This window comes from Hypanus sabinus, unplaced genomic scaffold (genome assembly GCF_030144855.1).
Source record: "Hypanus sabinus isolate sHypSab1 unplaced genomic scaffold, sHypSab1.hap1 scaffold_458, whole genome shotgun sequence".
NCBI classification, from domain to species: domain Eukaryota; kingdom Metazoa; phylum Chordata; class Chondrichthyes; order Myliobatiformes; family Dasyatidae; genus Hypanus; species Hypanus sabinus.
This window is the reverse complement of record NW_026781331.1, coordinates 268,691-292,418: the sequence shown is the minus strand read 5'-3', so window position 1 is coordinate 292,418 and position 23,728 is coordinate 268,691. Positions and strand designations below refer to the sequence as shown.

Below are 23,728 nucleotides of genomic sequence, written 5' to 3'. Positions count from 1 at the left end.
CGAGAAAATGAGGATCGGGCAGAAACATGTGGTTGAGATTGGGGCGCAGCAGCCAACTTGTTGATCGTTCGATCCGCTGAATGGCCGCATCCTGCAGTTTCTCTCTTGGCGATGTGACATTTTTACTCTCCAGTGAGGCGGGGGCAATACGAATAGAAGTTAGTGTTTCTAAACATAGAACTGATTTGAACAGAACCTGCACATTTCCGGTCTGGTTGTAAACTGTATGACGATCTGGTATGGGGGCCAGACCCATGAATCGTTGAACCAAAGGAGCAGAAAGGAGGAAGATACAGAGGAATAATTTTAAAAAGTAGTTGGTGTAAATATGAAGTAATGTGGAAAATGCAGCAGGAGGTTCATGCAGCGTGTAAGGGGCGAACAGCAGAGTCACCAGTTTAGGAGGGAGACCTTTAGCCAGTCACTTCATCCCGCTCAATTTTCCCATTTTACCGCAGATCTGCAACATTTGAGGGTTTGTTTCCCGTGGTTGTGCATTTTAATCTTTCTTCCGTTCTGTCAAGGCAATGAGATCCAATCTGTCACGCACTCTCATTGTGGGTGGGTTTTTTTTTGACACATTTCACTGCTACGAGCTGTTGTGCTTTAATGTTTCACGGTGTACAACCGTATTTATGGAAAAATTAAGCCTTTCCATTGATCTGTGTGTCTCTAAAATGTGCACACTTCAGTTAAGCCTCCTTCCAGAGGATTCAAATCCGCAAACAAGGATGTCTAATATTTCCACCTAATTAAAATGGAGAATATAATTATTATTGTTATTATTTTAAAGTTTTTGAACAACTCTGTGCCCCATGGTCGATGGTCTATGCTCTCTTGTCCAACCCCTTTGCTCCGCCTCTAAAAGCCCCGCCCCAGCTCTGAAGACGCGCGGCGCAAATTGCGCATGCTCAGTCTTGGTTAACTTTCCGCTCTGAGTTGAGCGTATCGTCGCGGGGAGACGGGGGAAGGATCGCTGTCTGCGAGGCAAATACATCAAGTTCCCATCGGTGAGTATTTGAGGCCCTTTCAAGCGGGCATGTTTGAGTCCCGTTAACACACCTGTTCCGGGTTGCTGGAGAGAACCTGCCGGGGTCGGTCCGGGTTGTAGGGCCTTCACATCGAACCGCCAGAGATGAGCCGCCGCTCAGCCCCTGTTGCTTCAGTCCTAGGAACGGGTAATGTGATAATGCCGGGACTGCACTTATCCGTTGATGTACCTGGGGAAATTCGGCTGTTTGTGTTCTTGCAGCCGGAGGTTAAACGGAATAATCGCGTTTGCGGGACACTGCTCCATGTGTATGAGTAGTTTTATCTTAAGTCAGTTCAGACATGGCAGATTTGTGACGTCCCCTCTTTTTGTGTGGGCAATTATTTTTTGTTTCGTGACTCCATTCCACTGTTACGACCCGCCGAAGTGCAGCGAATGTTTTTGGGTACATAACCGTATTAATGCGAGAATTAAGCCTTTTCCATTTGCCTGTTCCTCAAAAATTTGTGCACTTTGGTGAAATCGCCCTCCCGAACTTCCCGAGCTGAAACTCAGACTGTCTAATATTTCCACACAGTTTAAATGGGGAATGGTTTATTATTGCCAAATACCGACGTACAATGAAAATCTTGCCGTGCATAGCCTCCACACAGATCAATACGTCACAACAGCACGAGGGGTGAGAGAGAAGGAGTCAATTTCCGAAAACCTAGTACATTTATTTTTTCAACATAGCCCTCTCCTACATTTACACACTTAGTCCAGCGGTTGTGGAGCATACGGATCTTGGACCTCCAGGAAGTGTCCAATGCATGGGGTGATTGATGCGTTCGTGGCCGAAGGTAGAAGGAGATGAGTTATACAGCTCTCGTTACGTGCACATGCGGTTCAGCTTTTTGAGTGATTATGCAGAAAGTTTGAAATTAATAAGTCATCTCCTCCTACCTTAGGCCACGAACTCATCAATCACCCCTGGTATATTAGGTATACATTAACGGAGTGTAACAAAGCTTTATAGTTATAGAGACAGTGTACTGCAGGTAGGCATATTATGCAATGTCACATGGAGTTACATTGTGAGATCAGGAGTCCATCTAATCATGCTGAGGGTCTCGGCCCGAAACGTCGACAGAGCTTCTCCCTATAGATGCTGCCTGGCCTGCTGCGTTCCACAAGCATTTTGTGTGTGCTGCTTGAATTTCCAGCATCTGCAGAATTTCGCATGCTAAAGAAGATTCAGTTTGCTTACAACAGCAGGATGGAAGCAGTCCTTGAGCCCGCTGGGATGTTTTTCTGTTTTATTTTATCTTCGATCGGATGGGAGGTTGAGAATTGAGAATGTCTAGGATTCTGGGACTCATTGATTATGGTTCCTGATTTGCTGAGGCAGCGGGAAGTATACAGAGAGTCCATGGGTGGGAGGCTTGTTTCTATGATGTGCTCAGCGGTGTCCACAGTTCTCTGCTATTCCCTGCAGTCAAAGGAAGAACAATAGTAGTAGGAAGCTGTGAAGTATCGGGATGGGATGCTTTCTATGGTGCATTCAGGGGCAAAGTGTATATGCGAAAGTTCTTATTGTTTGTTATATATTTGAAATTTTAGGATCATATGCATATAGTGGTATGTACTATTAATTCAGTATCTGTGTAATGCTGTAGGACCGTCAGTGATTGTTCTCGATCCCTTCTCCCTCCTGGTTCTACCTGATCATTCCATGCCATCTTGTTCAAATTCCTTCCAGCCTGTATCTAACCACGTCAAGGATACACATGTCAAACATCTTTCTTCTAACCTTTGTCTCATTCAGAAGTATTATACTGCACTTCTACCTCACTGAGTTTCCAGGAACTGTGTTTTTTGTTCGGTTAATTGATGTTTAATTGAATACAGCACGAGGCAATGTAAAGGCAGCCATTAAGCCATTAAATTTTAGTTTCACCGTTACAAAATGGCTGCAGTGCTAAGTTTTTGTCACAATGAAACTCAGAACATATTATATTGAGTTTGTTATTTCCTTTCTTAATTGTTTGCGGTGAGCGACTTCCTCCGTTTCCAAGGTAACAGCCATTCGGAGCTGCAAGAAGTGTTGCACATTTCTATCGCTCTGTGGTAGAGAGAGTGATGGCAGGAGCAACTGTAACTGAGTGATAGTTGGAGGAAAGGATGCTGTGAATATTGACTGCATGGAATGTATTGCACAAGAGTAGGAATGAACTGAAAACTAACAGACTGGCAGGGGTGGCATTACACAAATTTGTTGACCGGCTTCCGGCGCCCCCAACATTTATTATCTGTGGAGAGAGAGAGAGAGAGAGAGAGAGAGAGAGAGAGAGAGAGAGAGAGAGAGAGAGAGAGAGAGAGAGAACGAACAAACAATGTTCTTTTGCAGGAATTTTGAAATAAGATGTATAGACGATCATTAGGTTCAGTTCTCCTTAGTTTGTGAATCGGAAATGCCAGGAACACCACAGCAAATTTTTGGTGGCAAAGCCTCAGTGGGCAGTTTTTGTGTAGGTTATAATATTGGGCTGGAGTCTCTGAGAATATGGATAGGGCAGTATATTGTTATTTCTACAGCTGCAATTGAAATTCGCACAGTGTGCAGTGATTCTGAAGATCGGGACGATTGGACTTTGGCTGTGGGAAAATCATTGACTAGACCAACCAGTGAGATGTTATGTTTGTCAAACAATTTGTAGTTTTTCAAATACGTAAGTATTTTGATCGAGCCCAATGACAGTAAGCGGGGGGTGATGATTGAAGATGGATTTAGCAAATAAAGGCCAGCGACGAGTGTGATGGGTGTGTCAGTAATGACAGTGGGAGGAAAGGACGCTGTGAGCATTAACTATATGGAACGTATTACACCAGGGTCAGAATGGACTGAGGACCCAAGAAATTGGTAGGGATGTGGTGGCAATTACAGTTTAGGGTGGGAATCAGTTACTATTTGTGCATTAAAATGAAGAAGGAGAAAATACTACAGCTGCAGGAAATTTAAAGTCAGGAGGAGAAAATACTGGAATCGCTCAGCAGATCGGCAGCGTCTTGGACAGTCTCAGTTCTGGAACTGGGTCTTCCACCATTTCTCCTTTCAGAGATGTAGTCTGATGTACTGAGTTCCCAGCGTTTCTACTTTATAATTTTACATTCTGTTCCTGCTACACTGCAGGAAACATGGCAGCCAGCTGTGTGGGGCAAGATCCCACACAGCAGGAAGATTGTGATCAAATGAGCTCGGTTTAGCTGCTGGGGTCAGGCTGAAATGTATCCGCATCCTCTATACAGACCGGGGAACCAGCCTGAGCACCGGCCCCGGCAGAGGGTCATTAAGTTCCAATTCCACCTTAGTCACGGCAAATTGGAAATGGCAGGAACACCTCGACAAATCACCGGCACCAAAGCGTCTTTGATGATATGGGTGATGATATTGGGCTGGTGACTCTGAGGATATGGAATTGGCAGTATACGGGCTTCAGTCCAGGTTGGTAATTCGACAGCTGGGATCGGCATTTCCTCAGTCTACAGTGAAGCTGAAATCCTGAGCGGTTGGGCATTGGTTATGGAGAAATCGCCAACTACACTGTCCAATAGAACATCACATCTGTCGAGTATTTTGGAGGTTATTTAAGCGTTAAATAGGGAGTTGGGTGAAGTTGAGCAGTGATGTTGTTCATCTGAACCTTGGTAAAGTCTGTATTAATATCCCGCATGGCAACTGATCTGGATGGTTCGGTCACGTGGGATTCACAGGGCGCTGGCGAGGTGGATTCCCACCGGGATCGAGAACAAGAAGCAGGGGGAGATGATTAAAGATGGTTTTAGCGAATAGAAGCCTGTGGCGAGTGGGATGTGTGTGTCAGTGTCGAGACTTCTGTAGTTCACTATTCATGCCATTGATTTGTATAGGGATGTACAAGGCACAATCAGCAAGTTTGAATTGAATTAAATTGAATTGATTTCTTACGTCCTTCACATACATGAGGAGTAAAACTCTTTACAAAACGTCTCGGTCTAAAGGTGAAATGTGCAGTCAAAGTAATTTATAATAATTCAAGATAAATTAAACTGTCTACATAATATGGATTACCTCAAATTAACGTTAGTTAATTAATCTGAAGTCCTGGTGGAAGAAGCTGTCCCGGAACCTGTTGGTCCTGGCCTTTATGCTGTAGTACCGTTTCTTGGATGGTATCAGCTGGAATAGATTCTGGCTGGGGTTACTCTGGACCCCAATGATCCTTCGGGCCTTTTTTACACACCACTCCTTGTAAAGATCCTGAATCATGGGAAGTTCACAACTACAGATGCGCTGGACTGTCCGCACCACTGTCTACAGAGTCCTCTGATTAAGGGAGGTACATTTCCCATACCAGGCAGTGATGCAGCCGGTCCGGATGATCTCTATTATGCCCTTATAAAAACTACTTATGATTTGGAGGCCCAGACCGAACTTGCTCAAACGTCTGAGGTGAAAGACGTGTTTTTGTGCCTTTTTCACCGCACAGCTGGTGTGAACAGACCACGTGAGATCCTCGGTTATGTGGATGCCGAGGAACTTAAAGCTGTTCACCCTCTCAACCCCAGATCCATTGATGTCAATAGGGGTTAGCCTGTCTCCATTCCTCCTGTAGTCCACAACCAGCTCCTTTGTTTTTGCGACATTGAGAGGAAGGTTGTTACTTTGCCACTAATGAGTCAGAGAGATGACTTCTTCCCTGTTGGCCACCTCGTTGTTGCTTGAGAGGAGGCCAATCTATGTAGCGTTGTCGACAAACTTAATTAGCAGGTTAGAGCTCTGGGTGACGACACGGTCATGAGTACACAGGGAGACTGAATTCGGGAGACTGGTTGATAAGGCAACAGGTGACAATGAATTTGAAAGACATTTCGGTCAGTTTTGGAGTTGGGCTGAGGAATGGCAAATAGTTTTCAACTTGGGCAAGTGAGAGGGTGCATTTTGGACAGTCAAACTGGGTGGAACTGGTGTAGTGAATGGGAGAGCATCGGGTGTTGTGGAACAGAACGAGCTGCGTGTACAACAGCACAGTTCACGGAAAGTGGTTGTGTAGGTACTGAGGGTGCAAAAGAAGGCTTTAATCATGCTGGCACTCATTAGTTAGGGCATTGAGTTCTGGATTGTGGTCATTATATTGTAGTCATATATTTTTTTGGTGCGGATACACAGAGTGTTATGTACATTTGTTTTCTCCCTACTGTAGGAAAAATATTATCAGTCTGGATAGTGTGCAGACGAGATTGCTGAATATGCTGTCTAAACTAAAGTGCCGGCTCATGGGAAGAAGTTGGCCAAGCTGGATCTTAATTCCAGAGGAGAAAGGAGCTGACACTGTCGGAGGGAGTACAGATAATGTGGTTGGTCATTGTATTTTTCCCAGGGTTCACGATTCAAGATTGGGCAATGTCATTCTAGTATAGGAGAACAAAATAATTGTTACTCTGTATCCGAAGCAGGACAGAAAGAAAATGATAGGGACCACAATAATAAACAAAACACATTACATGCAGTATGATTGCTTAAAAACATTGATTCTATGTCCATAAAGTGACGTTAGGCACAGGAGAGAGTGGACATATGGAGACTGATATTGATTTTCTGCCCATTAAATTACTTTAGGCACAGGAGTGTCTAGAACTGTCAGGAAATGTTAAACCAGTAGTGGGTGAGGTGTGGAGCGTGGGTTAGTGAGTAGACGTGTTGATTACGCTTACTGCTTGGGGTAAATAACTGTTTTAAACCTGATTGTCCTGGCGTGGGTGTTACAGATCCAGAATTCTCTTAAGGTAGCACCAGAGTCGTAAAGAGAGTTTTGGGCATATTGACCTTTATAACGCAGGCTATTAAAAAGAGGGGTTGGGATATTAATGCTAAAGTTGTAGTTCACCGTGATTCCAAAACATGTAGGATTGTGTGCAGTTCTGGTCAGCTACTTGGAGGACAGATATGGATAAGCGTGAAAGAGTGCAGGGAAAATTACACGGACATTGCTGGTATTTCAGGAAATAATTATAGTGATGGGTTGAACAGGTTAGGACTTGATTACCTGGAATAGGGGAGAATGAGGGGGTATTCTAGCTTGGCTCCAATTTTTCTATGCCATTGGCCCCTACAATTAAAGGAAGAGTCCACAGACCCCAGTTTGGGACACCCTGCTAAAGATGTAGAAATCTATGATGGTATAAATAGGGTGAATACAGGTAGGAATTTTCCCCTCAGGTTGGGTAAGATCATGGATTTAGGGAAAAACGTGACACATTTAAGGGTTATCAGGGGGAACTACTTCACTCAGAGGGTGGTGCGAAGGCGGAACCAGTTCCCAGCATAAATGAGAGATGCAGGTTCACTTTTCGAATTTGAGAGATGTTTGGGTAGGTAAATAGATGAGGGAGGTGTAGACGGCTGTGGTCTGGGTACAGGGGGATGGGACCACACCGAACATGGCACGGGCTGGATGGGCTAACCGTCCTGTGGCTGTGCTCTAACGGCTCTACGAAATTAAATTGAGATTTCTACTCATAATCGATATTTGTCGCATCCAACAATGTGTTTTTATTTTGGGCCAGCATCTGCACTGCTGAGATCTCTGTAGAGCTGAATCAACCATGAGATTTACTGAATATACCTCGAAAGGCTAATAACAAACGCTAAAATTTTAGTATCACCATTACAAAATGGCTGAACGTTCAGTTCACCTTTGTCACAATGAAACCGAGAACGTGTCACACTGAGTTTGTTGTTTCTCCGCTCGGTTATCTTTGCGAGTCACTTCCTCCGTCACCAGGGCAACAGCTCACCAGAGCTGCAGAGAGTGTTGAACGTGTTTATCACTCTCTGGTTGCTGACTCTCAGTGGAGAGAGAGTGGCCTCAGATACGAGGATGCTTTCAGCATTTACTGTCCGGGATGGAATGACGAAGACTGTAGGGATTGAATTTATGCAATTCTGTTCTGGGTGTCAAACTTCTGGCAGTCAGTCAATCGCTTCTGCAGCGAAAGAACAAAAAAAATTTCCTGTACTGAGCTTCCAGTGCTATCTTTTCAATTTTATGTTGAAAACATTTTGTTCCTTTTACACGACGGTAAAGTGGCTGCTAATTGATCTAGGCTACACCACACTCAACAATAAATTAATGTACCACTGTGTTCAATATAACTGTGGGGACAAGTTGAAATATATCAACACCCTCTTTGTGTCCCAAATGCCCATGTTGCCAGGCTGATCCCTGTCTAGACAAAGGATCATCAGGCTCCAGTTCTGTCACGGGTTGGTAGGGGAGTGTAAATTTTTTGAGCTGGGATTAGCTGAGAAACTGCCACATATTACCAGCAGCAAAGAGCCCTGAGAGAGTTGTGCCTGAGATGCAATCTTAGGATGGGAGCTCCAGAAATATGGAACTGTCAGTGTTTGGGCTTCGGTCTACGTTGGTGCTTTTACAGATGCTGCTGGATGTTCCTCCTTCTGCAATGAAACAGACGTCACCGGGGGCTGGATATTGGTAGCGTGAATCTCTCAGTGTGAGATGTGGAAAAGATGTGCGAGGCTGTCGGTGTGGGCTGTGACCCTCTGAGGTTGCATTCTGGGATACCACACTTGTTTTGACTCAGACAAAATGATTCAGGGTCTCATTGTGTCCGGGTTTCTGAGATGTTGAGCGAGTATTCCTGTTCTGTGCTCAGATGTTTGGTTCTGAAGTTCCTTTGGAAGCAAAGTAGAGAATGAGTTCCCATTCCATCCCTCACAGGGAGAGGCTGTGATTAAATACACTGTTTTGTGTTTGCACCAGTAGAAAGAGACCGGGGTTTCAAAACTCAATTCACATTTGGAAATTCCCCCTCACTCTCACCTGTCTATCTGCCAGTGGGAGTCAAACAGAAACTCAAGATGCTGAAGATAGAACAGAACATGGAACAGTACATCATGGACAGAGGTGTGCTCTCTGAGTAGAACAACTTATCCACACATTTCCCTTGCATTTACTCCCTCACACCTTCATTGCATGGTCTCTGGTATTAGACATTTCCAAACAGAGAGAAGATACTCCCTGTCTACTCTGTCAATATTTTTCATTCTCTTATGAACCTCTATCTGGTCTTCCCCCAGTCCTCACCGCTCCAAGGAGAACAACCCAAGATTTTCCACAAAAAATCTGGGAGATGTTTGAATCCATTCTGACGAAAGGCCAGGAAACCGAATCGCAAACATGTTTCCTCTCCCCACAGCTGTTCCTTACCTGCTGAGCGTTTCTAGTGATTCCAGTTTCTCTTTATTCCATTCAAAGCCCAGTTTGTTTATAAAGAGTGGGGTTGAACTGTTATCGAGATGAACATGGGGGAATGCATAACGAAAGTTTAAATCAGATCAGCAGAAGTTTCGGAGGGCCGAGTGGTCCACTTACGCTTTTGGTGTCTTGATTAGAAAAGTTCTCACAGTTTAATTAGTGTAAGCCAATATAACATTAGCAAATTAATTTTATTGTGGAACTGACAAGAAACATTACATTGATTAAGTACATACATCGAGATTTGTGCGTTAATGTTGTACCCCTGTTGGTTGCGGATCGACCATGACTCACTCGGTGATCTGGCCAGCGCGGTACGGGACCGAGGGACGCGCTTCCCGATCCCTGTTACTGACTCTACAGTCTCCCCGTCTACCGCGCGCACCAGCTCCCCGCCCACGCGCGTCCTCTCGGGGAGCTTCGTCACCCTTGCGCTCCTGGGTTGACATTGAGACGATTTAAGCAACTGCACGTACCCGGTATCTCTCATGAAGAGACGTGTGATTTACTTCTCTAATTGGTGACAGCAAATGCCAATTTAGCATACCAACCAACGGGGAGATGGGTTTCGTCAATAAGTCGTTAGCTCCAAAGGCCCCACCAGGTGGGGCCCATGGGAGTGCTCATAGTAACACCCTTGGTCTGCAGAACGTAGGAAGAGTCAAAAAAGAAGATATTAAGTGTGAATTCCAGTTCCAACAACCGGAGGAGTATGCTGATGTTGCGGAACTGGTGAGGCCGATTATCCAGAAAGTAGCAGAGGGCACGGTGAGGTGGAAGGCATGGGAGGTATCCCGGATGTAGTTGGGGAGGGACTGAACTATGGGTGACAAAATTGAGTCCAGGTAGGTAGACACAAGTTCAGTGGTGCAGGAGCAGACCGAAACAGTGGGTCTACTGGGATAGTCAGGCTTGTGGATCTTGGGGAAGAGGTGAAACCGAGCAGTGCGGGGTGTGGGAATTATGAGCTTTTTTGGCTGAGGATAGAAGGTCTCCGGAGTTGGTAAGGGCAGTGATGGTACGGAAGACAATGGTAATTCCTTCCCTCTCACTTCACCCATCCCATTTTCACTCTGCCTCCTCCTCCAGCTGCTTATCACCGCTCTCATTATTCTGCCTTCTTCTGCTACCTGGTGCTTTCACCTTACATTCCTTCTTCACCTTTCCTGCCTATCCCCTCCCTGCTTTCCGTCCCAAACCTCTTGATCTTTCCTCTTCCTGGCTTTTCACCTGGCACCTTCCAGCCTTCTCCTTCCCACCCTCCCCCCAATTTCTTTATAGGGTTTCGCCCCCCTCCCTCTTCAGTGCTGATGAACGGTCTCGGCCCGAAACGTTGACTGTTCGTTTCCACGGACGCTGCCCAACCTTCTGAGTTCCTCCAGCGTCTTGTACGGCCTCTTTGTTGGAAACTGCCTCTCAGTGATACAACAGGGGCGTCGGCATTTCCTGAGTGTTATTATCTATCCATTGTAGCATCTGTCATCTTCTGCTTCTTTTACCTTCTGTTTTACTGAACATGGCAGTCTTCTCCAAGGAATCCTGTCATCTTATGGGTGTCCAAAATTTTTCAGCTTTTCAAGCTTCCCAGTGAGCAGGCTGGCTGTATTTCTTCAAGTATTGACTTGTTGGATCTGCTTGCTGTCCAACGAATTCTTAACACATTCCTCCAGCATCCGAGTTCAAAGGCGTCGATTATTTTGTATTCAGCCTGACTAATAGTCCAGCTCTCACAGCCATACATCACATCTGGAAATACCATAGACTTGACTCTACGGTCCTTTGTAGACAATTCATGTCTCTGCGCTTCAGAATTTTATCTAAATTTCTCATTGCTGCCCTCCCCAGAAGTAAGCGCCGTTTGATTCTGTGGCTGCTGTTACTATGTTTAGAAATCTTTGAACCGGGGAAGATAAATGCCGTCACTGCTTCCACTTCCTTTTCATGTATTACCACGGAGTTAACAGGACTGGCTGGTTTTCTTAATATTGAGCAAGAAGCCGGCTTTCCACTTTCTTCTTTCACGTTCATTAGAAGCTTCTTCAGATCCTCCTCACTCTCGACCATTAGAATCGTATCACCTGCATATCTGAAGTTGTTCATATTTTCTGGTCATTTTGATTCCAACATTTTGAGTCCTCTCGACCAGCATTCCGCATGATGTGTTCAGCACATAGATTAAATAAGCAGGGTGGCAGTATGCAGCCTTGTCGTAATCCTTTCCCAATCTTGAACTAGTTTGTTTTTCCATGGTCAGTTCTAACTGTTGCTTCTTGATCTTGTATTTGCCATAGTTTATTATGGTCCACACTGTTATAAAAAAAAAACAAAAAAAATCCTTTAGAGTAGTCAATAAAACATAGATAAATACTTTTCTCGAATTCTCGCGATTTCTCCATTATCCAGCGTAGGCTAGCAATCTTCTATTGCCCATTCAACTTCACTTTCCAGAATGCCTGGCACTGTATCGATGAGGGAGTCATTGCAGGTGTCTTCGCTGTTGGATCTTTCTACAATTCTTCTGTGTGTTCCTGCCAACTCCCTTTGATGTCCTTTGCTTCTGTAAGGTCCTTCCCTTCTTTGTCATTTCCTATGCTCATTTTACATGAAATGTTCCTTTGATTTCTCTCATCTTCTACAACAGATTTCGTTTTTTCCCCAATTCTGTTGGCTGTTTCAGCTTCAATACATCTCTCCTTCTTGAACTTTGTGTTCAGTTGGGGTTCTTGTCCAAATCTCCATTTGCTCCCTGGAATGTAGGAGAGTGAGCAGTGACGTTACAAAAGTGGTTTAAATTATGAAGGGCAGAGTAACTGACTCACTCCTTTATTTGTGTTATTCAGGTCATTGCCAGCAGGTGGTGCTTTCTTCCACCCGGCCGGCAGACAAGAAGACGGCAATCAACCAACCGCAGTCAGACTCAGAATGGACACAGGTATGCTCACTGGGCTGTTTCCCATTAAAAATCTGTTCTTATGGTACACGTGTAGTCAAATCATCAATAGTTCAGAACGATAAACATGGGAGATAAAGGGGCAGAGAGAAAGTACCATCAAACGGGGTCATTGTTCCACCTGGTAAACTTATCTTGAGCACTAGAACAATTCACCAGGTCCAGCGCAGGGACCTAACAAGGGGAATGACGGAATCGCTCCCCTCACCATGTAAATCTTCACCTCAGTGAAAGGAAATGGAGCTCCTGAATAAGGTTGGTAGTCATTAGCAGTGTCCACAAGGATCACTGATACGCCATGCGTTATGTGTGATGTAAATAAATTAATAATAAGCTATGTCTTAACCGAATGATATACTGGGTGAACTGATTCGTTGATTACAGAGTTGACGGAGTTGAGTAAATTTGGGACTTCGTCAACGTGTTCAGCATCCAATTAGAAATATGAAGAGAGTCACCAAGTACAGTTAATTCAGACAAATGTGAGAAGTTGCACTTTGGACGTTCGCGAGCGATGCTCAGAGTGAATGCTGTGACCGTTAATAAGATTGATGTATGGATGTATCTTGTGATGGATATGCATAGCTTCCTGAAAGTAGCAACACATTTGGTAGATTGCTAATGATGAGTTGAGGTATTTGTTGAAGTTGACCTGTAACTGGGTACGCGTTGGTTAAGAGATAATTTTAGAATTGTCCACACATCTGGTAACCAAATCACAGGACTGATGTGGTGAGTCTGGTGAGTGTGCAGACAAGTTTCACCACAAATACCAAAGGGAATAGGTTTAAGGTTAGAGTGTAAAGTTTAAAGGGGATTTAGGATGCATGTTTGCCACAGAGAGTGATCGGTGTCTGGAATGTCCTGCCAAAGGAGGGGATAGAAACAGATACTCAGTAGCATCTGAGAGGCGTTTGCTCTCATGAATATGTCGGGAATGGAGGGATATTGACCATGTTGCTGAAGTTGGGATTGGTTTAAATTGGCATCGTGTCCGCGTACGCATGGTACACTCTGCTATTTTATGTTCTTTTTGACTACAGATCTGAAATCCGCAATCTCCGTCTTCCTGTCAAATTGTGAAGATCACCACCTGTTCCGGTTGACGAGCTTCTACATGGAGCGACTGGAGCAGGCGATTGAGGAGGGTGTGGAGGGAGTCGGCTTCATGTTAATGGGCGAGGATCACTTCACCGGGCGAGAGTATCACGTAAGTGGGCGGGACATAGGCTGAGTGTAGAACCAACGCAACGGAACCTCTGGGCAGTGACAATCCAGCAATGCTTGTGCACAACATCTGGAAAAGAGTTTTCATGAGCAGAAACTATATTTTCCGATTTTTCGCTCACACTCATTTTTAGACAGGTAAGGATAAAGACAATGATTGGCAGGTGAATTTAGTAAGATGACACTTGACGGACATTGCAAGTGGACAGAGACCTTCTTTACACCACTCTGCCTGACATCACATCATCCTCCCAATATTCGACTTTAATGGACATTCACCAAACTGTGTTTGATGACCCACGGGATTCCCACAAATTAAATATATAGTGACTTATTTCTCAGCTCATTCTCAGTCTACCTTCAAACCCATTTTCAACTGACGAGGCAACACTGACTATCGTCTCTCATTTGAACTACGGACCCTTTTTTGATCAATATCACAACATGCCTCATGGTTCAGTTAACTTCTGTTCCTTGTGAATGTTCCAATTTGTGTTTGTACTTGCTACAGCTTATACTGTTTATATTGGGGAGTGCAACATTATTATCATTAAAAATATTCCAAGCATCTACTGCTAACGCAGTATTACAAAGAAACACTTTCCTATGGTCCTTGTGCTACTGGAGTGTGTTCACCTATTACCACCCAGAATGAATATTAGTGAAGAGCCATACACCATACTGAACACTACATTCCACGTGACGCAGCTGACAATTTCAGTCCAAACTTCTTTTTCAACATTACCACCAGTTAGCTTTGGTCTGTCACACACGCACAATAGTCCAGAATTTGCTGTCAGCTCCTCACTGCCAGTTCCCAGCTGTAGGCTGACACTGGAGCGCTCATGGAGTCCGGCAGAGAAGTGTGAACCTGTTGGGGTTCACCGACAATTACCCCAGGGAAAATCAACAGTGACTCTGCCATAGTTTGACCTACCCATAGTCATCAAACTCTACAGTACAGCAGCATGATCTTCGGACCATCCAGTCCACACCGACATATCTGCTTAGTCCCATTGAGCGGCGCCCTGGCTGGAGAAGTCCATAACTTCCCCATTGAATGAAATTATCCAACTTGATCTTAAATGTACACGTCGAATGTATATCGACTAATTTCGATGGCAACGCGTCTTACGCTATCAGCAAACTCTGAGTGACGGGTTCCCCTCATATTGCCTTTCACCTGTCACCGTTACCAAATGACCTCTAATTCCAGTCTCACCCAACCTCAGTAGTAAATGCCTTTTCACACTAACTCTCTCTATACCTTTTATAAACAGATACCTCTATCACATCTCCACTGGTCCTCCTACACTCTATGGAATAATGTCCTAGCCTATTCATAATTTCCCTTTCTCTCAGTTCCTCAAGCCTTGGCAACAATCTGTATTTTTCTTTCTGCACTCGGTCAATCATTTATATCCTTCCAAGAGACAGGTGCACACATTGCTTTAAATTAGTTTCTGCCACATCAATTTCGACATAATATCCCAACTTCTGTATTCAATATTTTGATTTATGAAGCCCCATGTCCTCAAAGCTTTCCAACGCCATCTAAATTCGACAACACTTTAAAGAAATTTCGGATGTCTATTCCCTGATACCTTAGTTTAACCGCAGTGCTCAATGCCCTACCACTCAATGTCTTACTATTATCATGGTTTGTCCTCATAAAGTACATCACCTCGCACGGTTCTTCATTAAATTCTATCTTTGAAACTCCATTCCGCCTTTTGCAAGCTGTTCCATGTCCCGCTGTAAGCTCTGATACCCTTTCTCACTGTCACTACGCTGGTGTCATCCACAGATTTGCTGACCCAGTTTACCACATTGTCATACAGAGCATTGATTTATCTGACAGACAACATCAGACCCAGTACAGATCCCTGCCGCACACCACTAGTCATAGACCTCCAGTCAGAGAAGCAAATCTCTACTATCTCTTTTAGCTTCTCTCGCGAATCCAATATCTAAACTAACTGGCGGCCCTGTCATTAATTCCAAGCAAGTTGCTGAAGCCCCAGTAGACAACATCCACTGACTTGTTTTCATTATTTGCCTCGTAACTTCTTCAAGAAACTATAAGATTGGTTGGACGGGATCTAACAGGCACAAATCAGTGTTGAATACCCGTAATCTCCATCCAAATACTCATATCCCGTCCTTAGAGTACCTACCAATAACTTTACCATCATTGGTGTTGACTCACCAACCTGTAATTCAGTGCCTTAATTTTACAGAGTTTCAAGCAGCAGAACAGCATTGCCTACCCTCCAATGCTTCCACTTCTGACGTTTTAAATTCCTCTGCTGGAGCACTTGCAATCTCTGAAATAGTCTCAAACGAGGTACGAAGGAAAGCACTAGGGATTTATCAACCTTCATCTCCTTCAAGACAGTAAATATCTCCTCCTCTATAATCCGTGCATTGCCCATTATCTCACTGATGTTTTCTCTCACTCTGAAGACACTGTGTGCCTCCTGACTAAATATAAATGCAAAAAAACAAAAAAAGATTTAAAATCTCCTCCGCCTTTTTCAGCTTCATGGATAAAGGCCCATTCTGAACTTCAAGAAATCCAATTTTGTCCGCTGGTATTCTTTTGTTCTGAGTATATTTGATGAAGAGTTTGGGGTTCTCCTTTTCCTGGTCTGCTAGAGCAAACTCATGCCATACTTTAGCCGTCCGGATTTCCTCCCTTAGTAACTTCTGCATTTCCTGTACTCCTCTGACCTTCGAGGCTGTATTTGCGATGCGCTCAGGGCCACTCAGAAACCAGGACCTGTCTCGCCTTTTATTCTGTCACGAATATTCGGTCTGTATTCGTGGATTCAAACTTCAACATTTCAGCCTTGGACGCCTCAAGCCTGCCAATCACCTCGGTACCAGAAAACAACCTGTCCCAATCATCTTTCGTCAGATCCTTTCGGATACCATTAAAATTGGACTTTCTCCAATTTAGATTGTTAACCTGAGGACAAGATATTGTCCATAATGTTCTTTAAACTAATGTCATTTTCATCACCTGCACACCCCTCTATCACCTGACGTGTCGTGTACTCTGATGGCATTCCAGTATTTGCTGTCTGTAGCCATGACTTCAATATATTGATTACGGAAACGTCCCTGGACATACTTGAGCTACACTATCCCATCCGGCCCTTTCAAGTATCGATACCCCAGTCGATAATTCGACAATTAAAATTACCTACCATCAGAACATCGTGTTTCTTGTAACGGTCTGTGATCTCCCTACAAATTTGATCCTCTAAGTCCCATTGACTATTGCGTGGTCCACAATGTCATCCAATTAACGTGTTCGTCCATTTCTTATTGCTTAGTTTCACCCACGTAGACTCAGTAGATGAGCTCTCTAGTCTGTCCTCTCTGAGCAATGCAGTGATATTTTTTCCTAATACCACCCCTCCTTCACCTCTATCGAACCGTGTCTAACGCTACAGAACCCTGGAATGCTGAACAACCAGTCCGGCACATATTCCAACCAAATCATATGAATGGTTACAACGCTGTAGTTCAATGTGCTGATCCATGAGTGAAGCTCATCTGCCTTTCCGACAATACTGCTTGCATTGGTATAATACGGATTTCGGAAAAAAATAGATTCACGATGCTCATCCTTTAGCTACGACTTTCCCACACAACCGCTCCATTATCCACTCTGGTTCTTCATCCCCCTGCATCTTAACTTTAACACATCTCCCCTCCCTATGCAGCGCTAACAATCCTTCACTTAAGGGTATCAGCGCCCTCCAATATGAGTGTAAAACCATCATGCCTGTCCAAGTCCCAACTTTCTTGGAAGAGATCCCAATTATCCCAAAATCTGAAGCCCTTGGTCATGCGTCATATCATCAGCCACACGTTAAAATGCACTATCGTCCTATTTCCGACCTCACTAGCACGTGATACGGGTCGCAATCCTGAGAACACAATTATGGGGATCCTGCCTTTTGGATTAGCATCTAACCCCATGAACTCACTTTGCAGGACTTCATCATACTTCCTGCTCTTGTCATTGGTACCAATGTGAATCACGTCTTCTGGCTACTCATCCTGTCCTTAGTAACGTTGCAGACTGGATGCGAGATAGCCCTGACCTTGACAACACACCATCCAGCAAACTTGCTGTCGTCAGCAGAATTTCCATCCTGTTTTCCTAACCGCTGATAGTGAAGATCACTCTTCCCACCCCTTCTGAGTCACAAAACCAAACTCAGTGCCAGAGGCATAAACGACATGGTTTTTCTCTTCTAGGTCATACCCCGAAACAGAGAGATATATATCTGTTATAGAGGGGTTCCCTGCAGGCAGATATTCTGATGTTTCCCCTGCTGACAGTTACCCAGTTACCTATGTCCTAAGCCTTGGGTATACCACTCCCTGTATAGCCCGTCAGTTAACTTCTCAGCCTGATGAGTGATTCCTGGTTCATTCAGTTCCAGCTCCAGTTCCTTAACACAGTCTATAATAAACTGCAGTTGTATGCGCTTCTTGCAGTTGTCAAGGACACTGGAGGTCTCCTTGCCTTGCCACGCCCTGTAGGAAGAGCATTCCCCTATCCTTCCTGGCATTCGCACTGCTCTAACCGTGAAAACAACTGGTAAAATCATACCCAAAATCTGCCTGAAGTCTCACTGGACCTTCTCTGACAATAAGTCTCAACTACCCATTCTATCTCTGGCTCACTCACACTATGTCTTCTCCGCTTAAACGTTGCCAAGTGGATAATGACCCCGCAATCTGTGGCACAGAATGACCGGAATGAACCCACTCGCTTCTTTTAAATTAATTCAACACGCACAGCACGCGGGAGGAACTCAGCAGGTCGGGCAGGATCCCTGCAAACGAACTGTCAATGTTTCAGGCCGACATCATTAGTCAGAAGAAATTTTATTTTTATTTTTATCTCCCGCTATGAACACTTCAATAGTTCTTAGCGATCTGTGACGTTGAAAATGTGCTGGGTTAGTTCAGGGTAGATTTGTACCCATCCCTTTGCTCCTCAATATATTTCCCATTGTTCATTACAGAACGTGACTGAGCTCGCGGAAAAGGGAATCCGAGCGGGCGCTTCCAAACTCCTCCTGGATCTGGTGATGGAGAAGGGCTCCGGGGCCCGGAGGGTGATGTGGGAATCCTTTGTGAAACTACATCACCATTTACCGAAGCTGAGCAGAATATTGAATGAAATACGGGAACGTGGTACGGTGAACAAAACACTGTATGTTACAGCTGTAAATGGTGATGAATTTAGAGTATTACACAGATTAATGCAGGTTAATCTGTTTGAACAGGTGACGACCAGTTCGCCTACATGGACACTGAGCGGGGTATATATGAATTGCCCACGCATCTGAAAGGTAAGCGATGGAACAGAAATCTCAAAAATCTCATTTCGTTACGGCAGTCTGGATACCTGTGTTTAGAGGCAAGTTACTAGACTGGCAGAAACTGTGAGGCAGGTTTTTGTTGCTGTGGCTGACGACAGGAAACCAAAATACATTTGTCACAACACACGGTACATTTTGGGTCTCGGGCGATGCACCCAGACGCATCTATAGGTTTTATAAACTGACATTCCCGTCGCTAAAAATCAGGAGATTTGACAAAACTAGAGCCAGACCTCTCCAACTGGAATATCCAACTCCAGCAAAGGAAATCTCACGCGTCTGATCCAAAGTGGAGCCGATATTTGTTGTGATTCCTCCATAAAAACAGAAGACATAGGGGAGCATTAGGCCATTCAGCCCAGTGAGTCTGATCCGCCATTCCATCATGGCTGATCCTGCATCCCACTCAACCACATGCACTTGCCTTCTAACATATCCTTTGATGCCCTGACTGATCAGAAAACGACGACTTTCCGCCTTAAATATAAGTACGGACTTGGCCTCCACTGCAGTCTGTAGCATAGCATTTTAAGGAACCCTACTCGCTAAAAAAAATCCCTCCTTACCTCTGTTCTAAAGTGTCACTCCCTCACTTTTCAGGCTGGGCCCCTTAATTCTGTGTACTCTCACCATTGAAAATATGCTCTCCTCATCCACCCGTTCTTGTCCTTTCATCTTGCGGTAGGTTTCAAGAACGTCCCCGCGTGTTCTATTAAATTCCACTTTTGCCCAAAGTTGCCAAAATGTTCCTCATAATGTAACCCTTTCATTCCTGCAATCATCTTCGTGAACATGCACTGGACCCTCTCCAGTGATAACACTTCCTTTCTGAAATATGGGACCCAAAACTGTTGACAATTCTTCAAATGCGGTCTGACGAGTGTCTAAAAAGACTCAGCATTACTCCAGGAAATTAACCTTCTGGTAGTCTTGCACGAGGACTCCTAAGTACCTCTGTACCTCTGATGTTTAGATCTTCTTCCGATTTAGGTAATGGTCCGCTCTATTGTTCCTTTTACCACAAGGTATTTCCAGACATTTTCCAGTACTGTATTCCACCTTTGACATTTCTCCCTACTCTTCCAATTTGTCTGTGTCCTCTGCAATCGCCTTGCTTCCTCGACAATACCGAAAGCTACACCTATCTTCATATCATCCGCAAAGCCATTTTTTAAATTACTGACAATCAATGTGAAAAGCATTGGTCCCAATACTGACCCTGAGGAAAACCACTAGTCATCAACAGCCAAGCAGAAATGGTCCATTTTATTCCCATTCGCTGCCTCCTGTCTGTCAGCAATTCCGTTCGCCTTGCTATTATCTTTCCGGTAACACCATAGGATTCTAACTTGTAAGTAAGTATCATATGTGGCACCATATCAAATACCTTCTGAAAATCCATTTGACTGGTATCAACTGCCTATCCTTTGTCCACCCTGCTTGATACTACCTCGAGGATCTTTAACAGATTTGTCAGGCAAAATTTCGCGCAACAGAGAGCATAGTGACTTTGACTTATTTTGTCATTAGTCTCCAAGAACCTCGAATCACCAAACTTAATAATACACTTCAACAATTCCCAACCAATGTGATTTTGCTATCTGGCCTATAATTCCCTTTCTTTGTCCTTCCTCCCTTCTTAAAGAGTGGAGTCACATTTGCAATCCTCCATTCCTCTGAGACCATGGCAGAATCAAGCGTTTCTTGAAAAACTCTTGACCGATGCATCCGTTAACTCTTCAGTAACCTCTTTCAGGACTCTGGGATATAGTCCATCTGGTCCAGGTGACTTATCCACCTTAAGACTGTTCAGTATGCCAAGCACTTTTTCTTTTGCAATAGCAATGACACTCGCACCTCCTGCCTGTCACTCACGAACCACTGCGCACTGCTAGCGTGTGCCACAGTGAAGACATATGCAGAGTACCCATTAGGTTCATCTGCCATTTCCTTGTCTCACGTTACTACTTCAACATCATTTTTCAATGATCCCTCGTCAATTTTACTTCCTTTTACTCTGCATAACTGAAAAACACGTTAGGTAACGTTCAGTATATAATTGGCTTGTCTGGCCTCATAATTAATCTTTTCTATTCTTATAGCTTTATCCGTTGACTTTTGTTGTTTTTTAAAAGGTTTCCTTTCATCCAACTTCCCACCCATTTTTGCTGCCTTATATGCCCTTTCGTTTTATGTTATGCAGTCCGTAACTTCCTTTGTCAGCCACGGTTGCCTACACCTGCCATTTGAGAACTTCTTCCAGTGTGGACCATATCTATCCTGCGCCTTGTGAACTATTCTCAGTACTCCCAGCCCTCTCAACTGTGCCGTAATCCCCGGTAGTATCCTTCTCTAATCCATCTGGAAAAGCTCCTCTCTCATGCCCCTGTAATTCGTTCTGCAATACTGATAGATGCGACTTTTAGTCTCTCTCAAATTACAGTATGAAGCAACATCAGGGAATTGCCTGAGTTCATGCACTAGCTCCTCGCAGCAGAGGAGACAGTAGAAATGTGGTGGGGGTATATTGCCTGTGTCCATATTGAAACATAGGAAACATAGAAAACCTACAGCATAATACATCCTTTCGGCCCACATATCTATGTTGAACATGTCCCTACCTGAGAAAGAACCCAGGGTTACCCATAGCCCGCTATTTTTCTGAACTCCATGTACCTGTCCAGGATTCTCTTAAAAGACCCTATCTTATTCACCTCCAGCACCGTCGCCGGCAGCCCATTCCACGCACTCACCATTCTCTGTGTAACAAATTTAGTCCTTAGAACTCCTCTGTACCTACTTCCAAGAACTTTAAAACAGTGCCCTCTCATGCTAACCATTTGAGCCCTGTCAAAAATCCTCTGACTATCCACATGATTAATGCCTGTCATCACTTTATACACTATCATGTCACCTCTCATCCTCTGTTATTCCAAGAAGAAAAAGCGGAGTTCACATAATCTTTTCTCATAAGCCATGCTCCCCAATCCAGGCGGCATCCTTGTAGACCTCCTCTGCACGCTTTCTATGGTTTCAACATCGTTCTTGTAGTAAGGCAACCAGAACTGAGTATTCCAAATTAAGTCTGACCAGGGTCCTACATATCTGCAAAATTTCCTTTCGGCTTCTAAACTCAATCCCACGACTGATGAAGGCCAATGCACTGTATGCTATCTTAAACACAGAGTCAACATATGCAGCAGCTTTGGCAGTCTTATGGAGTCAGTCCACAAAACCAGCCGAACTTTGACTTATTTTGTCATTTGTCTCCAGGTACCTCGAAACCACCACGTTAGTAAGAGAAGCCAAATTTTCACAACCATCAGGTTTGACTAACAGGCCTATAATTTCCCTCATTTGCCTCCCGCCCTTCTTAAAGAGTGAAGTGATATTTGCACGCCACTCCGGTCCCTCCGGGACCATGTCAGACTTAAGTGGTTACTTACGATCATGACCAATGCATCTGTTATCTCTCCGGCAACCTCTCTCAGGTCTCTAGGATATAGTCCATCTTGCCCTGTTGACTTATCCATCTTAAGACCTTTTCGTCTTAAGACGAAAATTGCCAAGCAATTTTTCTTTTTTAATAGTAATCTGTCTCACTCCTACTGCCTGTCACTTAAGCACCACTGCACACTGCTTGCGCCTTTCACAGTGAAAACATATGCAAACACCCTTTAAGTTTATCTGCAATTTCTTTATTCCCAATTACTGTACTATCTCAACAACATCATTTTCCAGTAGTCCAGTATCAACTCTCAACTTCCTTTTACTCTTTATATTACTGAAAAAGTGCTTATTATCCTGCTTTATATTATTGGCTTGATTGCCCTTATATTTCATCTTACCCCTTTTTAAAGCTTTTTATTAGTTGCCTTATGTTGGATTTTTAAACGTTTAGTTTCATCCAACTTTCCACTCACTTTTGCTACCATGTATGCCATTTCCTTGGCTTTTATGCTCTGCCGCTTGAAAACTTCTTCCTCGGTGGGCTACATCTATGCTGCGCCATGTGAACCATTCCCAGGACCTTCGGCAATCTATATTCTGCCGTTATTCCCATTAGCATCCTCTATAATCCACCTGGTAAAGCTCCCCTCTCATGTTTCTGCAATTCGCTTTATTCCATTGCGATACTGATACATGTAAGCTATGCTTATCCCTCTCAAATTGCGGTTTGAATTCCATCATTTTTGTTCACTGCCTCATAAGATTCCTGTGCATTAAGCTCTCTGTTAATATCTGCGTTATTACACAACAACAAATCTAAGATAGCCTTTCCCTGAGTAGTCTCAAGCACAAGCTGCGCTACAAAGCTATCTCATAGGCATTCAATAAATTCCGTCCCTTGTAAGTCAATATGGTTGATTTTCCTATTTCCCTTGGTATACTGAAGTCGCCCATTGCAATTGTGTCATTCCTATTACATGCCTTTTCCAGCTCTCTTTTCAATCTCAACACCTCCTCTTGGCTGCTATTGTCTGGACTATATATGATTCTGATTATGTATTTCTCACCCTTGTAATTTCGTATCTCCACTCACAAAGATTATACTTTCTCTGACTCCATATCACGTCTTTCTAAAGACGAAACTCCATCACGAACCAACAGAACCACACTGCCGCCTAAGTCGTCCTGCCTGTCCTTTCGATACAAAGCATGTTCTTTAATATTGTGGTGCCATTAATGGCCTTCATTCAGCCACGACTCATTGACGCCCACAACATCAGACTGACCAATATATAACTGCACCAAGAGTTCGGCCACCTTGTGCCGCATTTAAATACAACACCTTCAATTCTACATCTGTGCCCTTATGAATTTTGCCTCTGTGGTGCAATTCAATACT

At 44.1% G+C, this 23,728-nt stretch overlaps 1 protein-coding gene across 1 annotated transcript in view; it reads left to right on the top strand.

Moving 5' to 3' along the window:
* The first annotated feature begins 958 nt into the window (after positions 1-958).
* LOC132389004 (NACHT, LRR and PYD domains-containing protein 3-like) overlaps positions 959-23,728 on the top strand; it is a 28,672-nt gene continuing 5,902 nt past the window's right edge. The window contains exons 1-5 of the mRNA XM_059961421.1: positions 959-1,010; positions 12,132-12,223; positions 13,285-13,451; positions 18,520-18,691; positions 18,784-18,849. Coding sequence (XP_059817404.1) covers positions 12,214-12,223; positions 13,285-13,451; positions 18,520-18,691; positions 18,784-18,849 — 415 coding nt within the window. The 5' untranslated portion in view covers positions 959-1,010; positions 12,132-12,213. The remainder of the gene's footprint in view (positions 1,011-12,131; positions 12,224-13,284; positions 13,452-18,519; positions 18,692-18,783; positions 18,850-23,728) is intronic.